The sequence below is a fragment of the Salminus brasiliensis genome, chromosome 25, assembly GCF_030463535.1.
Source record: "Salminus brasiliensis chromosome 25, fSalBra1.hap2, whole genome shotgun sequence".
Taxonomy (NCBI): Eukaryota; Metazoa; Chordata; class Actinopteri; order Characiformes; family Bryconidae; genus Salminus; species Salminus brasiliensis.
Window position 1 is genome coordinate 17,074,896 of NC_132902.1, and position 18,287 is coordinate 17,093,182.

The 18,287-nt window shown below is 39.8% G+C and overlaps 1 protein-coding gene across 1 annotated transcript in view; it reads left to right on the forward strand.

The window, feature by feature from the left end:
- The window catches only part of mybpc3 (myosin binding protein C3), a 50,606-nt gene that overhangs the window by 24,460 nt on the left and 7,859 nt on the right, over window positions 1-18,287 (forward strand). The window contains exons 20-28 of the mRNA XM_072671369.1: window positions 321-460; window positions 2,922-3,081; window positions 4,054-4,158; window positions 4,612-4,800; window positions 10,088-10,222; window positions 11,674-11,841; window positions 14,015-14,103; window positions 16,004-16,199; window positions 16,429-16,568. Of these exons, the coding sequence (XP_072527470.1) occupies window positions 321-460; window positions 2,922-3,081; window positions 4,054-4,158; window positions 4,612-4,800; window positions 10,088-10,222; window positions 11,674-11,841; window positions 14,015-14,103; window positions 16,004-16,199; window positions 16,429-16,568 (1,322 nt within the window). The remainder of the gene's footprint in view (window positions 1-320; window positions 461-2,921; window positions 3,082-4,053; window positions 4,159-4,611; window positions 4,801-10,087; window positions 10,223-11,673; window positions 11,842-14,014; window positions 14,104-16,003; window positions 16,200-16,428; window positions 16,569-18,287) is intronic.

An 18,287-nucleotide genomic window follows, 5' to 3' on the forward strand; every position in this document is an offset into this window, starting at 1 on the left:
AAGTCATTCATAGAGGTTTGTTGGGAAATACACCATTCCATAGGATTTGAGTAACAATTATTTATACACATCTCTAAATGTTTTTAAAGATTTAAATTCTATCCTAAATTTCATTTTTAAATACATACAGGCTGTTGTAAGGCTTACCCTATTATTTACTGTCGTAAACATTATACATTTAAATGTATATTAATACTTCCTCTGTCATATTCAGTAGAAAACCGAAGGATCACAGTTGATTACAGATCACTAATATAACTTAATTCATACATTTAAGATTAATGGTTCAATGGTTAATTAAAGGTGCTTTCCATGTGCAGACCCTCCCAAGATCCACTTGGACTGCATGGGCAGAACTGCAGATTCCACCATTTTGGTTGTGGCTGGAAACAAGCTGCGACTGGATGTACCAATCACTGGAGACCCAGCCCCAACTGTGGTTTGGACCAAGGCAGAGAAGGTATGAGAGTGGCCCATGTCAGGTTGTATTCTTGGCCTGTTCTTGTTAACATTCATGATTCAACATGTTTTCTTTGGGTACTATTTTGCCTTACAGAATTATCATCCATATTAATTAAGCTTTAATTAAGCTGTAGGAAAGTACTCTTCAGTGAATCTTATTTATTGTACCTGTAATGATTTCTAGGATCATACGTTAATATGACACTTACTTCGCTGCCCTGCTTTAACTGCCCAGCTTGAACAGTAAACATCATGGCCCTTTATTTGTTGTTACTGTACTCCTTTACACTTTCCTTTAACACTGAGACAGGAGCTCCAGCATGAGGGCTTCTGACTCTAGCTCTGAAGCCCAGACAGGTAAGTGGGTTCGGGGAGAGCTCCTCTAAGACACTCCATGTTAAGCCTTGGACCATCACTTTTGGTGAAGGTTTGTATTCAGGCTGTGACCTCACACTCTTAACACATTACCTAGTCGCCAAGGCCTCACCGCTTCTGCTCTGCTTGTGTAGGATAAATCTAAAAAGGCACCGGAACAAGAGAAACGGGAACCAGCCTTTATCTGGACTTTGAAGGATGGTGAAGTGAGTTTTGGCCTTTAAAACAATAACCCTGCCACAATCTCCCATTATTATGTGCTTTGAGAATGTATTCTGACCTTTGTCTGTATTGTTTTTTTGCTGCTGCAGCCCCTGTGTTCCTGAGGGGACTTAGCTTAGTTAATCTATCCACATGGTCATAACTTCTTCACATGAAGCATTACAGTCAGATAATGAGGTATTGAATAAATTACTTTGGAATTAAGTTACTGGTCATTCATTAGTTTCGATCTTACAAAATTATAATTAATTGTAATCAGAAATCCCTTTGTGATTTTTATCTGTGATGCTTCATGACTTTGTCAGGTCTTGGTTTGAAATTGAATTACTTTATTTTTAATATTTTATGTTTTATTAATATTCTTAATATGGTACTTTATTTTTATTACTAACTTCCTTATAAGCCACAATCTGTTTCCATTAAAAGAGCGTAACAGCTAATAAAAGTGATTTATTACTTTTATTATTAAATAGGGGCTACAATTTAATTAAAATGTTATATTTGAGACTTAAACTTTAACAGTTTTAGTTAAAGACTGATTTACTGACAGAGGTAGTCATTTCTCCATTATCACACCTATCAAACAGCACAAACTAAATATAAATAGTGTAGCATTCAGGTTGGAGCCCAACAATTCTATAATTATTTTTTTATAAGTTCGCTTCATAAAATTTCTATAAGTGTTCAAAGTGTCAATAAGTGTTCTAACATTAAGGTTACGTATTAAGTATCTAACCTTAAGGTTTGTATTCATATTCACCAGTTCACCTTATTTTTCTGTAACACAGTTAAACAGGGTGTGTCTGTTTAAGTTTATTGGGTTCCCCAGTTTAATTTTGTTATCAGGTTTATTATCAAGTTCCCCAGTTTAATTTTGTTATCAGGTTTATTATCAGGTTCCCCAGTTTAATTTTATTATCAGGTGCATGTGAGTTTAAAACCTTGCAATACAAGTGGTGTCTCTGGTAGGGCCTAGGGCCTAGGGCCTTCCTATTTTCAAGGAAATGTCCGCCTACTGAGACTGGTAGTTTCTTTTCAAACTTTCTGTGATGATGTGTTTCCATGAGCAAATCACTCTGGGATTGTGCCTGTTTCTAAGGGCAGGAAGCTCGCACATTTTGTTTCCTAATATTTACTGTAAAATGTATAAAATAATTTTGCTACATCCACAAAATTAGCAAATTCACATTTTGAAAGTATTTGTGCTTGCTAACTGCCCTTTATAATGAGCGAACATTTCACAAATTGCATTAAAGGTCCTTATGACCTCTTTTACCCCCCACCCCCCACCCCTGTTTTCCTGTATTATTACCATTTCAGACACACACGTTTTTGTAGAAACAGCAATTATATACTTCTGTTTTTAATAAGAACTGGGCGTTTACTGTAATTTTTTAGGAGGCAGGACTGCTGCAATTACCATTATTTCTCATTTCAAAAAAGTACTAAGGTAATAATGTCAACATCAGATTTGCTGCATTTGAAGCGTTCCTCTTGAAGATAAGGCTCATCACTTCGATTCTAAACCTGCACTGTGTGCCTTTAAGAGCACTTCACATGCACTGCACGCTGTTCTGAAGCACACTGACTGAGTGCACCAGGTGAGTGCATGCTTTCATATACTCAGTTTGTGGAACATGGTTTGAGCAGAATGCCAACCCCATGCACACACAGTAAGTAGCAAAGGCAAGGAATGCCTGTGCTTTATGCCAGATGGGTAGAATGATGTGAGCACCTCTGGTTTTGCATCTGTAATGTGTAAGTTTGCCTGGTTTGAGAGTGACCTCCTGTGCTGGATGTGACTGGCTCTAGCATTATAAGGCCAACCACCTGATGGTCAAAATCTGTGATTGGTTGATCAGGTCCTGGCAGATTCAGGTGGGCGTGTTCATGTGGAGAGCAGTAAGGGTCACTGCATCTTTACCATTGAGGGGGCAGAGCGGCAGGATGAGGGCGTGTATTCTGTCATTGTGAGGAACCCTGCAGGAGAAGACACTGCTGACATTAATGTGAAAGTTGTTGGTAAGATTTCCATGTATGCAGTTGCTACCATACCTAAACCCCTATGATCTTACATATCTAAAGATGACACCTAAAGAGGCCTTATGCTTTTCCTTTTTTGCTCTTCTATATCTATTGAGAGTTGGGCAAAAAAATACTGTGAAACAGTTTGACAAAAACAACAAAATTAACATATTCAGAATACATTTAGAATAAATTTGAATAAAGGACATGTTAAAACATTGCTGCTGGCATGTTTACAATAATTGTTACTGATTGACAGTTTTCTTTCTGTAGGCTTTCTCTTAATGTTTAATGAAATTTCTTTATGCTCTGTTGCTTCTATAATCCCCCAAGAAGGACTGCCGCCTGTCAACACCTCGTCAACTAAGCAAACAATTTACCATGTCTCAGTAACAAAAGCTTTAAAAGCAAATTTTATTTAAAAGTGAATAATTATGAGATTTCGATTAAATTCTGAATATGCATGGATGCATATGCATGGATGTCTACTACTAAGGAGACTGTTCACCTCGGTAACACAGACGTAACTAATTGACCACCACACTGGTTTATCAGTCTACTCATGCTTTAGCAGGAACCTAATTATTTGCAAAGAAACTGCTTGTTGAGTTCCTCTGCTATTTCCGGACTGTAGTATATAAAGATAATATATTTCTCGCTATTGTGCATCCTTGACCATTTTAACATGGGACATTAACATCAGGCAGCTTCAGAAATTTTATTCATTCATAGGGCATTAACTAACTACATATGCATTTCCTAGTTAGTTAGTTAGTAAATACCCTTATGAGATTTTTGAATGTATGTGTTAATCAAGTCTCTGATGAATTGGTGGTGTCTAGCTTCACAATGACTTACTGCATATTCACATTTCCTTAATGCCAAATTGGTATTGAGATTAACAATGAAACTGGAGAATTCTTACAATGATTTTTGTGCTTTAATAAATGATTCATTATTTTCCTCTAGATGTGCCAGACCCACCTCAAGCTCCCCGAATCCTCAGCGTTGGTGAGGATTCCTGTGTCGTCCAGTGGGATCCTCCTCTGTTCGATGGTGGCCAGCCAGTCTTGGGTTTGTTATGATATTAAAGTATTATTTTAGAAAATATTTTACTTGATTGGACACTTTAAACGCACACTACTTACATTTTTATTCAGTCCTTCAGATTTCTCTATACATTATCATCTACACATTTAACCAAATTCACAATTAAACTGCCCACAACCACTCTACTTTTTCTTTGTATAATGACCAATACTGACCATTAACATCCATGCTATCACACAACACCAAAATAATAAGATGCTTTATTTATTGATTTACTTTTACTTTTATACACTTGAGTAATGATACAGTTTGACTTTCACTCCATTATACTTTCATTTAAGTACGGTTTCTCTGTACTCCAACCTCTGAAGCAAACTAATCCTGTGTTTTAAGCTCTAATTCTGCTCTTAAAGCAAACAGCAGACAGACTAAGATATTAATCAACAGCTTAACCTGTTGAATTGTATGTTGTCTAAGGCTATGTCCTGGAAAGGAAGAAGAAAAAGAGCTACAGGTGGATGCGGCTAAACTTTGACCCCTATAAGGAGACCACATATGAAGCTAAGAGGATGATCGAGGGCATGACCTATGAGATGCGAGTCTATGCTGTGAACGCAATTGGCATGTCACGTCCTAGTTCTGCCTCTGAGCCGTTTGTGCCTATTGGTGAGTTTCACTGCTTTGATTTACATGTCTTTCTGAGGAGGGTTCACTTTTAAAAGTTCTAGACTCCTGCAAAAATTAGGATAAAAGTGTTTATTGTCTCAGTAAAGCACAAATACAATATTAGAATAAATACAAATAACATTTAAATAAAAAAATGTAGTTTTACATCACATTTACTTTCTTTATAGTTATCATCCAACATTTGGTTTGGCAAAAAATACAATATTGTATTAAAGCTTTGTTCTTAGCTCACAAACTTACAAAATGTCAACTACCTTCTTTAAAATGAAAATGTCTTTTACTGTATTATGTTTACTGCCATCTGTTTTAATGTAATTCGGTGTTCCAAAATGACTTGGAATCAAATCTTTTCACATTGACTTCCAAGGCGTTTTTTCATTCTCCTGTGCAAAGAAACACACTGTTTAAATAAATAGAAGCTTCTTAGATTTGTTACTTGAGTAAAATGTGCACACTGAGTTCAAATCAATCGCACAAATATCTAATTAACATTTTCAGTGTTACTCCTGCATTTAGTATCATATGGCTATGTTCAATTCATGAAAGCAGAAAAACAACACAAATTATGGGATTTTGGAACTGTACCAGCCATCATGGAAACTCTTACAGCCAGTAAGTCTAACCAAAGAACGCAATGGAAGGCAATAGAGGACATTACTAAAAGGGCAAGTAAAGCAGTATGGAAATATATAACATCTTGAACTCATGGGAAAGATGTGACTCAATAGAGACTTATCAGGTAAATTTGATAACTCTGAATCTCACTGAAAGACAGCTGAAATTCATTGTTTTGGTAACATTGCCCAGGGCTTAAAAAGGCTAGTTCCTAGAGATTGAGAGTAATACATAAGTACTAACTGCAGAACTAGATACAAGATAGAAGGTGGAGATTTCTTTGGTAAAGGCAACTTACATAACCACTTCGCTGCTTAAATGGTTGTTTGCTTGTTTGAAGGGTTCTTTGCTTTGACTGGAAACTGGAACATTTGTAGATGTAGGTTCTGTTTAACAAGTCAAAGAGCCCTTTTTCAGTACTTTACAGAACCCTTTGCCTAGATCGCAGGCAGATCCTAAATGCTAAAATACCTTCAGTTTATTTTCAGTGTTGGGAAGAGTCAGAGGTTAGCTGCTTTGTGCATGAGGTTGTTACAAGCCTGCTGCTCTCAAGGTGTCTGTCCTTTCATCTGCTTGCCAAGTAAGGAATGTTGCTCTATTCTGGACACCTGGAGCCACTCAGCCACACGTCATCATGCTGCCGCGTCATTGCTCTGACCAGCCTGTCATCTACTGAAGGAATGGCCATGAGAAGTCCTCAGTGGCTGTTCATTGACTAAAATAAGATGTTTGGGATAGTAATGCAAGTTTGAAATAGTTAAAGAGCTGTCATTGATGTCCTTGTCTCATCCCTCACTTTATCTGGCATAAACAATTCTCTAAACCAGAGCTATCAGTGCCTTCCATTACAATACAACAGATTAGGAAACTATCTTTGGACTCTTCTTCTATAAATAATGGCACATTAGCATGCCGCAAGGCTGCGTCTAGTGGTGTGGTTTGCCCAAAACTGCTTGACCACAGAGAGGAGGAGGCAGGGGGGGACAGGGGATGGGGGATGTGGGGTGGGGGGTGGAGTACAATCTCAGCCAGCTGCACTACCACTGTCCTCAACCCTGATCACAGCTCCCAGAGGGCAGCCCAGGAGAGGACCATAGCAGGTGTTAGGGAAAGGCGGGAACGAGAGGATCACAGGCTCACAGACAGACACACGGCATTCAGGAAGCATTGCAGGGACGCTGCACCAGACTAGCCTGAAGTGACCTAGCGGCACCATGACCAAGCCTATGCTCCCCAAAACGGCAGAGAAGAAGCCGGCTGAAGAAGCGCCAGCGGACGCAGTGGTCGATGCCCCCGCAGAGGCCAAAGCGCCTGAGGCAGAAGCTCCACCTGCACCTCCTGCAGAGGAGCCAGCGACAGAGGCCAGCACTGAAGCTGCTGCTCCTTCAGCTGTGGAACCGGCACCATCGGCAGATGGAGAAGCAGTGCCATCCGAGAAGGCACCTACAGTAGAGGAGGGGGCACCGCCTGCTGAGGGAGCTCCCTCAGAGCCTGCCCCCCCACCTGAGCCTGAACCAGAACCAGAACCTGTTGGCAGTATGCATCTGATTCTAACTCTAGTTGGAGAGGAGCTAGTGAATGCATGCATTGGGTTTCAGTAGACTGTGAAGATCTGTAGATAGCATATTGTGATGGCTACAAAAAGGTTAGGATTTGCTGGGAAGTACAGCATGCGCTCTGCACATTGGTTGCATTTGCTCATTGCTCATTCATTTGCATTGTAAGCTCAAGAAAGTTTGAGAAAACTTGCTCTGAAATTTAACCTATTTGAATGTTCCAGCAGCTTGGTTTCACCTGTTGCATTATCAGATAAAGCTGTAATTCAAGCTCTCAACACAGAGCTCTCAGCAACGAGCAAGAGTTAATTTGAGCTTTGGGTCTTTGTTTGATATCAGTATTGTATGCATTTTGGCATGCTTTGACTTTAGGAAACATGCAGATTTAATTTAGCTAAGAAGAGAACGTTTTATTGATCAGTTGCTTTTAGACCTGTGAAGTTGTGTTGTCCTTCTGTAGTTGGTGTCATGCCCAAATGAGGGACTTCAGGTCAAGGCTGGTTTTCTTTGTGGGAAAAAAAATCACAACTAGTGTGTCAGTGTGGTAATAAATTGACACTCTTTGCTGAATGAACTTTTTTCACTGGCTCTGAATTACGGGGTTGCTAGAGAGTGGAAATAGGAATGCTACATGCAAGCTAACAATGCTGTGCACTGAACTGACATCATAAGACTTGAAAAGTCACCAAAGTGCGACACGCAAACCACTAAACTTTATCAACCATGGTAGTTAAGCTGCTCTGGCAGTAGTAGCATACAGCTTCTGTTGTTAGATTCTAGTGTTGGAAGTTACTTTCACACAATGTCAGTTCAATGCACAGGAGTGGTGGCTGGCGTTCCCATAGGGCGTGATATCAGCCAGGAGCTTCTTATTTGGGCATGACGGCAGCTACAGAATGACACATGACTTCTGAGGCCTTTTAGACATGGACGTTTTAAACCTTTTAAAGCTTGAACCATCAAATATTTACATATCCAGAAATGTGTAGTTCCTTACAATTGGACCAATTACTCTCACCAATTATTTAAAAAAGAAATAACACTTTGCATACAAGACTTTTAATTTGTATCATATTGGATACATCCAGAATGTAGAGCTCACAGTTAATTAAATATAGATAGAGACATATCAAACACAATTGTTTAATCCCTTATAGTCTGAGTTCCTTTTAAAATGTTACTTAATGATTTTTAAACATATGTATGTATTTCTCTGGTGCATGCAATGCACAGATAATCCAGGAGGGACCATAAAACATGTTTTTATTCATAATAATCAACATAATTCAGATTATTTATATATTATTTGTTCATTATTTACATTTAAACTCACTTTTTTAAGAATAAAATAAGAACAAATACTCTTGGCCTCAAAGGGTTAAAGCTGCAGCTTTTTCGCCCGATTTTTGGTTCTGAGCAGAATTGACTTTGTCAATAGCTACGGCTATTTCAGTTATCCAAACGTGTTTCATCTGAAAGAAAAGCTCTCCCGAATCCATAACGTCCATCATGCCTAAGTCCATCCATAATTTTTTTTCTCCCAGCACCCTAACATGTCAGGACAACACCAAGAGCAGACTATTCCTGTCCTAGATGCTGCAACATCAACAGTGGCAGCATCTATATCTCTGAGAGGCTCTTATCACCGCCAGCCCAAGTTTAACTGGCGCTTATTAAAGCAATGACAGTTGTGCCTGAATGTGCTGGGCAGCTGAGCGTGAAGGTTGGCTGCAAGGTAAGGTTAGATGTACCTCACTTAGGCGTTCCCTGTTTTATTGCGCTCATAGTTTCCATGGCTTCCTCTCATGGTGAAAGGGCTTTGCTCTAGTTTTCACACTGACAAGTGGAAGAGCACAGGCTTTAAAACACCTTGGTGACAAGTCCAGTAAATCCGCACAGTACCGAGGCGTTTTCTGTTCCACCTTTGGTCTTCATGGCTTAGTAAATATGCACCGCAAAGCAAATTTCCACACTAAAAATACACCATGAGTACAATAAGTATTTTCCTTGCTGCCAGGAGTCAAGGTTAACCTCTAAATATTGCTGGAAATTCAGAACTACCCAGTTACAGCTAAAACGTAGGACCAACACAGGGAACAGAATTAACACACACTTATAAAGGTGCTTCAGTTGGTTCTTTGAGCGATGCCACTTCATAAAGACCATGTATGTGATAGAGATGTGTGAGTGTGAAGAACCTTTAAAATGTTAAAGAAGCTTTTCACCATGGACGGTTCTTCAGATCTTCAAAAGCTTCTTTACACTCATCTCTATTACAAACATGGTTCTTAATGAAATCAAAAGTCATTCTTCTATGCCATTGCTCATGAACCATTTGAAGCACCTCTATTTTGTGCGGGAGTGCAGGATATCTTTCAAATACTCAGAATGGTTATGTATTATTAAATAAGTATTTACTGCATCCAGCGATTTCAAGAAAAAGGGCAGTTTGTTCATTAATAGCTGTTAAGAATGATTTGAGCTTTGATGTTGTTGGTTTTTTTAGGTTTAATTCTCATTTTACTTCGGAATCTGAGTTTAAGGATTGGACTTTGATTGCCAGTGACTAGTTCTCTGATTTTAGGTATAGTCTAAATTTAGGGTAAGCTGGTAATACACTATTCAGCTACTTTAAGTTGCACCCATTGCTTACTTAGAAATGCAAATGCAGCTAAACATGAGCCAAGCAGATGTGGGGTAGAGGCATTGAGCTTTGGAGCAGTGGAACTGTGTTCTCTGGAATGATGTTTGGGGCTCCTTCCAGTACTTTTGGGATGAGTTGGGTAGTTGAGGATGAGGTGGGGTGGTGATCATCCAACATCCTGACTTCACTTAGGTTCTTGTCTCTGAATGCAATCAGATCCTCACAGCAATGCTCCAACAGCCTTACCTGGACAGTAGAGACATTTACTCTTTTTCAATACCCTTGATTTCAGAAAAAAAACAATTAATAAGCAGGTGTCCCAATACTTTTGTCTGTATAGTGTGTCTGTAAACAGTAACAGTAACTACAGTCCACAGAGATTATCCAAATAAGATAAGCCTGTCTTAAGCAGTTTCTTTTGACCACGAAATGTTTCTGTGCTTTCCCACAGCCCCTTCCAGTGAGCCCACTGGTCTGTGTGTGGATGACATCAGTGACACCACCATCTCTTTGAAATGGAGGACTCCAGAGAAAGTAGGCTCAGCTGGAATCGATGGCTATGGGGTCGAGTACTGCAAGGAAGGCTGTAAGTGTGTGTATGTGTGTGTCCATATGTGAACTTTTCATGGCATGCAGCTTTGACAAAAGAGATACAATTTGGCATGATCAACAAGAAACAGACTGACCATAGTCCTGTTGGAGTTAGATTAGTAGATTAGTTCTATCTGAGGAGGTTATGTAATTTAAGTGATTACAGATGATGAGCTTGATGATGATGATGATATCATTTGGCAATTTGCCAAACCCAGACCTCCTTTAGTAGCTGTAGCCTTATTCACTTCCATCAACCTCACATTAATGTAATCGCAAAATCTGCTAATAAAGACGATGTTGTTATTGAGTTGGGAGTCAGGTAACACTGTTATTAACACTAGGGCTGTCTTCGACATTTACTTCATTATATTTCATCCTATACAAATCAATCTGTCAAAATCCTTCCATTATATTACATTACACAACCACTTATGATATAACCAATTCAGCTTGAAAAAGACTGACCATCATGTTGCACTGCATGGCCTCATGTTTCCCCTGTTTGAAAACATAATTAGCCAATTATAAATCCTTTCTTCAACAGAATCAAGTTTCGTAAAGCAGGAAAAACACAAAACTATGTAGTACAATGCAGGGCTCCAAGACTAGGAACCTTCATTTTCATAGATAAAACTAGACATGACAGTTGGGTCACACATGTGGAAATGGAAAGAACGGTTGGGAATTACATGTGAAAATGGAAAATGGAACAAGATATTACCAAACCCGCATTTCGGTTATCCACCTTATTCCGCTGCTCCCACTATTAAGAGTTTGTTTCTCACGCCTTAGTCTTAGAGCTTCCAGTCATTTCATATCAAATGGTTTATGGTCATACTGTGTTTAAAGCGAATGCAGTCTGAATTATCTCTGGAATGATGGATGGTCAATATTTTTGGGATGAGTTGAGGAGTTGTGGATGAAGTAGGATGGTGATCATCCAACATCCTAACTTCACTAATTCTCTTGTCACTGAATGCAATCAAATCCTCACTGCAGTGCATCAACATTTAGGAGAACGTCCCTGGACAGTAGAGACAGTTAAAAACAAAACTCATACTCATATACTTTAATATAATGAGAAGGTGTCCCAGTACTTTTTTTTACTTACTTCTGTCCTTATAGTGTAGTATGCATTAATACAGTGTGTTGTTATATCCATTTAGGATTTTAATTTAGTAGTATTTTTCTACAATATATAGTGAACAGTATCACATGTAACCAATAGAGATATAACACCAGACAAGCTCTTGTTCCATCTTTGCTGTGAATTAAAATACAATGATCATATTTTTTTTTAGCTAATTTGTACCCCTAACTAGCTTAACACAAACATAGATCACAAAGTAAAAGAAGCCCACCATTATAGCCCAGACCCCTTATTAACACACCCGATAAGCATCATCAGGAATGAAGAACTAAAACACATTTTGTCTTTTCTAGCTGATGAGTGGATTCCAGCATTTGAGGGTCTTACAGAGAGAACCTCCGTGATCATCCGTGACCTGCCCACAGGAGAGAAGATGCTGTTCCGCGTGCGGGCATTTAACGTGGCTGGCCCAAGTCCTCCTGCCACTCTGCCCCAGGCTGTCACAATCCGTGAGATCATGCGTGAGTATATTTTCCTTCAACCCAACTTGTGTGTGCATCCACACACTGTGAATACACATCATTTCTCCAGCTAGGGTGAACAGAACCAAGGTGAGATGCATTGTAGAAGATAATAGCCACCCATTTGTATTTTGCTGTTGACACTTAAAGACCAATGCTGGTTTGTCCCACATTACCAGAATTCCCACTTTTACCATCCTACCTATCTATAGATATCAGAGCCAGTTGTGCTCTCTTCGACTCTCGGCAAGGGATGATTGCCCTGGATCAACTTCTCAGTCTCCAGTCTATGAGAAGGCCAATGTTTATATGGTTGGGCCCCTTGGGAGCTCCATAATGCCAAATTTTAACCGTGACTTCATGTCAGGGAAAGGCAAGGCAGCAGAAAGTGTTGCACTCAAAACTTTAAGTGTTACATAAAACATGAAAGCAGATAGAAAAGGAAGTTTCAATCAGTTATTCAAATATAGCTATAAGGTTTTCTCCCCACAGTCATGGTCACATCAAAACACAGATTTACCTCTGTTTAGGTTTAGGTGTGTATATGGAAAATCAGTCTCTACAGAGGTGGAAATATGCACCACTGCACTAGTGCACTAGAGTGCACTACAGGCTATACAGACATACAGAATAAATAAGGTAGATGCAGGGATTTACATCATAAGGCCCCGGGATGTGATATCTTCATTGCTTACTAGAACAGTGTTCTATAACAAAGTCAATTATTCTAATTAAACCATTCACACGAATAGATTATAGATTTGTTATGTTTTGCCGGATGAATTTTCCTCAAACTAAATCAATGAGTTTTGCAGCCCAGCATTAAAGTAACTCACCTGAATCATGGCTATAATTTTTCCACAAACCATCTGAGTAAACTTGAGGATTACAAACATGCGAGCACAGTGTGTGATGTGATGGATGTCATGGATCCTGTTTACAAACCTTCATTTGCATTTCCATCTGCCAGCTGCTCACAGCAAATCGTGCATTAGTGTTGGGAACGGAAGGAGATAAGCGGGGTCTATTTTAGGTTCCAGGGCCCCCCAGACTTTCCGTTCATTGATAAGACGATATTGTGCTAAGTGCTCATCTGGCAGAGGGCCCTGTTGAGAACTTGACGTGTGACGTGTAGCCTTTATGATGCTGATAAATGAATGCTCGATGAATAGTCACTGTTCATGATTGTGCAGGGGTATGTTGAAGCTATGTCTCTGTTACACACAATATACAGTATATAATGACTCCTTAAAGCAACATGACATAAATGTTTTGCTTAAATAACAGCTTCAGAGTCATCATGATGCTCCACTGACATGTGATAAAGATAATAGCATCCATTGCTGCTGCTCTGTGCTCGGCACGTAACGCTTGTGAGAACGGTGTAATGCTACGTAACCCAGGTAGAACTCACTATGGTGAGTTATCTCAAATGCTTGTGTAGTTCCTGTGTGACCTACTGTAACCTATAAATATGGACAGAAGTACATTGTAAGTAGTGCAGGGAGCTTGAATCCTGAATTTTGCCTTATGACCCTGCTGTCCTGTATGTCCAGAAGCATTGGCAGAGTACACCTCTCTTCTGATTACATGCTGGAGTTTGGCTTGTTCATGTGAGGTAGACAATCCAGTCCAAACCAGACGGTTTTAGATGATGTGGCTTAGAGGCTGAAGAGCAGGGTTGAGAGCACACAGCCTTGTAGCATTCCAGTACTGAGGGTCTGGATGTCTAAGGTGTTTTCCTAGTTTGCTGCCTTCTGTTTGATGTAAGCATAATAAGCAGGTACAGCACATACAACATTAAGGCTAGCAGCAAACTCAGCTCTGTGCAGGCCACAGCTCTGCAGAGATTAGCATGTTTTCTCTTATAACACTGAAATCAGCTCAGGAAGGTCTCACCAGCTTATGAAATAATTGAGATTTGATGAAGAGAAATGCTACACACTGCAGTGGCATTGCCCACTTTGACTGAAGTCTGATGGTTTGGTATGCATTACAGGTACTCATTGTCTGATTTTACTATGGTAAAGGGGATTTCAGCAAAGTTTTTGAATGTCTTATTTGTAGGAATGAATATTTGCAAGGGATCATTTCATCATCATCACACAGATTAATACTGTCAGTGTGTCTCCCTACTCAGTTTCCCTACTCAACTCATTTTTCATTTTAACAGAGCGCCCCAAAATCTGGATCCCTCGAAATCTCCGCCAGACAATCATCAAGAAAGTTGGGGAAACCGTTAACCTGGTGATCCCGTTTCAGGTGAGGAGCAGCTGTTTCATTCTAATGACCACATGGCACCTGTGTGTATGAATTGACACTGAGGTAACCCAAGATTTATTGTGTAATGCAGAAGGTCAGCCAGTGTTAAAGAATCATTACTCATTCCATTAGTTAAAGTTACCCTGCAGTCTTGTGCACTGGAGTCAAAATTCCATTCTAAAAGCTTTCTCAAATCAGTGCAAACAGTTTATAAATCAAGCCCTCGTCCATGATACACCTTCTTTACCCGGCCTCTAACTGCCAGACTGAAAGTGTTACCCAGGTAGGCCTACAGTACTGTGTTTATGGCCGTTAGCCCTATGCTCTTTGTCTCTGTACTCTATAAATATAGCTGTGCGGCGTGAAACCCGATGAGAGAGACTGCATACAGATGGCAGCTTGATAAGTGTCAATGACACGAATGGGAACAGCAGCTGTGAAGGCTCTGTGGGGAGCTGTTACTCAAAAACAGCAGGCCAGTGTATACACGAACACACACGCACAGACTGGTCCAGAGCCAATCTTACAGTGATGAGCTCATTAAGATTCCTGTATGCGTATGACAGTGTGCATTTAAAATACCAAAAGACTATTGCTTTTCACTCACAGACATCTCATAGTCTGCATTTTAGAATCACTATCAGTGCATCTAGAAGTATTATTTTACACAGTCTAAATATTTGTCAGTCAGCAGATTATCTATCCCTTTGTTGCCCTGCTGTTGTTTTTCCAATCTGATGTCAAAAAGGGTGCCATCCAGTTCTTATGTGCCTGATTGGTTTCTCATAATTTGTTGAATTTAATTAGTTCAAAGTAATTCCTGTCTTAAACCATGCCACTTAAAATTTGAACCTCATTACTGTCCCCTTTCCTCCGTGCCTCAATTTTATCTCTCAGTTTAACTTCCCAAGGGGGGAGCTCCCAGAACTCCAGCACCAAGTTCACAGAGTTCACTTCCCTCGTAGACTGGTCATGAATATCTGTTAGAGCAGTGGTCACAAATCCACACACTCTTTCTCACCTTATTCATTTGGATTGGAACTAAAGTCTGCTGGCAGGTAGATTTCCAAGAGCAGGGTTGGAGACCACTGTACATGCTAAAGAACCACGTTTGGTGCTTCTGAACCTTTTGAGGGTCTAAAGAACTATCACCTGATGTAATATTTCGTTACATTAAGAGTATATATAAAGTACACTATATGGACAAAAGTATGAGGACACCTGCTAATTCATTGTGTTTTTGTTTTTAATTTAAGGGTATTAAAAGAGTTAACACTGCTTTTGTTGGAGTGACTGTCTCTACTGTCCAGAGAAGGCTTACTACTAAATTTTGGAGCATTGCAGAGAGAATTTGATTGCATTCAGCTACAAGAGTTTTAGTGAGATCATGTTGGATGATCACCACCCCAACCTATCCAAAACCCCTGTAGCCCATGGACTAGACAAGCTGTGTGAGTGCGTTTGCACATCAGCGTCAGCATTGTGTGAAACTTAAAGTAGCAGAATGCATTCATTGGAAGTGGTGTCCACAAACATTTGGACAGTGTGCAAATATTTGTGAAAAATTCCTGCATCTACCATCTGTAGCTTGGTGGAGAAGTATGGATATCTAAAGAAAAAATCAGTAAAAGAGGCAGCTTCCACAGAAAATCTGTCATACAGAGTGACATTTCAGCCTTTAGAAGCCACTGCGTAGAGCATACTCCATCTGCCGGTTAGTTCTCTTGACAAGTCATAGATTAAATTCCACCATGCAGAGTTTCCAATCAAATATTTATGTTGCAAATTTTTATCCCAGTCCACATCAGTCTGTAAGCTTGAAAGGATCCTGCTTTCTTCGCATAGCTGGGATTAACAAACACAAACTAAATCCTGTGTTTAAATGTGTCGTCTTCTCCAGGGAAAGCCAAGGCCAAAAGTGACTTGGTTTAAAAACGATGAGCCTCTCGACCCCAAGCAGGTGAGTGTGAGAAACAGTGATACGGACAGCATCCTGTTCATCAGGAGGACAGAGCGCAAGGACTCTGGCGTATATGAACTCCAGGTGCAGATTGAGAATGTGGAAGACAAGGCCAGTGTGACTATTCAGATTGTAGGTAAGCTCTTTCACCAGAATTCCATTTCATATTCTGTCTGTGTTTTTGCTTAGATCCTCTAGAGCCACACGCTCTTCATAAGACTTCATAATCACAATTATATATGTAGCACTACAGTCATTATATTGGATTGGGTCCTTAAGGTACAGCTCTATTTGAAAATGTGTTCTTTACACAATTTTCTAAATCACACACTGTTTCTTAGCACATTTCTTTTTCTCTCTGCCAGATCTGCCCGGACCTCCTCAGACCCTGAAGGTGGTGGACGTGTGGGGTTTTAATGTGGCACTGGAGTGGAAACCACCCAAAGACAATGGCAACTGTGACATTATTGGCTACACCATCCAAAAGGCTGACAAGAAGACCATGGTAGGCTCAAAACATATATAGGACTGTGGCATGTACTACAAGACATGATGTTCCTTACCGTCAGTTTTTGCCATGTGGTGTTCATGGCTGGGAATCCTGAAATAATTCAACTGGCTGAATTGATTGGGATCTCTTTTCTTTTCAGTAGTGATTTACTAATTGGTTGGTCATATACAGTTGATTCCAAGACTATTTTAGTTAGTTTAATGTTTATAATTGTGCCTCTGTACACCATTATAATGCATCTGAAATGAGGCAGTCAAGATGTGATTTTCACAGCTCAAATGTAATTGGACAGTTTCATTGTCAAGTGTAGCCCATTTCCTTGTTATTTCATGACAAATTAAGGAGAAAGATGGAAAAGTGTCTTCCAAGTATTACATTTACTGTTGGTCGTTGTATCTGAATATATGTTGCAAAGAGGTGTCAAAGGTCTCATGGTCTAAAGCATATCACATCATCTGTCAAACATGGTGGAGGTAGTGTATGGCATGAGCATGTGTGGCTGTCACTCTAAGTGTTCTTTTGCCCTAAATATATATATATATATGTAATTTTTTAAGGCAATTAGTGAATTAGTGACTGAACTTTGTTTAATTTTATTTATACATATATTATCACAAAGCAAACTGAGAGAAAGTATCAAGAAAAACCAAGAGGAACCAGGAACCTATCCACACGGAATAGGAGAACTTTGATGACCAATAAAATATTTATTAGGACTCAATAAACTACATTAAAAGTAGACATTTGGGGTTTTCATATGCTGAGTGGAAACCCCCAGTGGCACTTGGATGAGAGATATCTAAGATTTGCCAGTGTCTAATGTTAGAAGCATATGTCTTCCAGTGTCAGGCCAAAGCAACTAAGCTCCCGGACACACCGCTATAATTGATTAATGTATGTGCACTATGCACAAGAGATGCAGGGGGTGCATGGACACTGATGGTGTTTTTAGCTTCTCTTGTGACACACGGCTGGTCGCTAGCCCTCAAATGTCTCTGCAAGAGAGAAGGACGCCATTCAGAGAATTTGGCGACCAAAGCCCCAAAACGACCCCTGCTGCACCTCATCTGTGAGCAACTGTGCCCCTCAGCATGGGCCAGGCATTCCATCCTTCCTGCCTGTCCAGCAGCCTTGGCCTGATTTTAAAAGCTGCCAGTACACCACGCTCATCACTCCATTGTTCTGCGGAGCCACAAAGCCTAGTGGCTAAATAAAAAAGGATCCTGTTGTGAGTTTCAGCCCTCATCATTATTAGACCCAATTTATTCCTCTCTGCACATCCAGAACAATGAGTCCAGGAGGCTTGGTATCCTCACATTTCACAGGACAATATCTCAATCAGAAATCAGAGATGCCCTGCTACTAAATATAAAAGCACTTTAGGCCCTCTGCCTTGGAACGCGTCCATAGGCCACCATTTTACTCCCGTCTACCTCCATTGTCCATATTGTCATGCTAATGGCATTAGGCTTAATAAATGTGTAACACGATACTACTATGTAAAATGCTGACAAAGGCAGCTGTACAGTTAGATATTTATGAATCGTGAAATGTAATATTGAATGCGTGATAAGATGTACTATATGTTTGCACAAATTACATGATGACAAAGATTAGAAAGGTAAGTGGTGTTTTGGCTTTGCATCCATATTATGTTACAGAGGCCATGCGAAAGAAAACATGCAACAACTATACTGGGTCTTTGCCACCCAC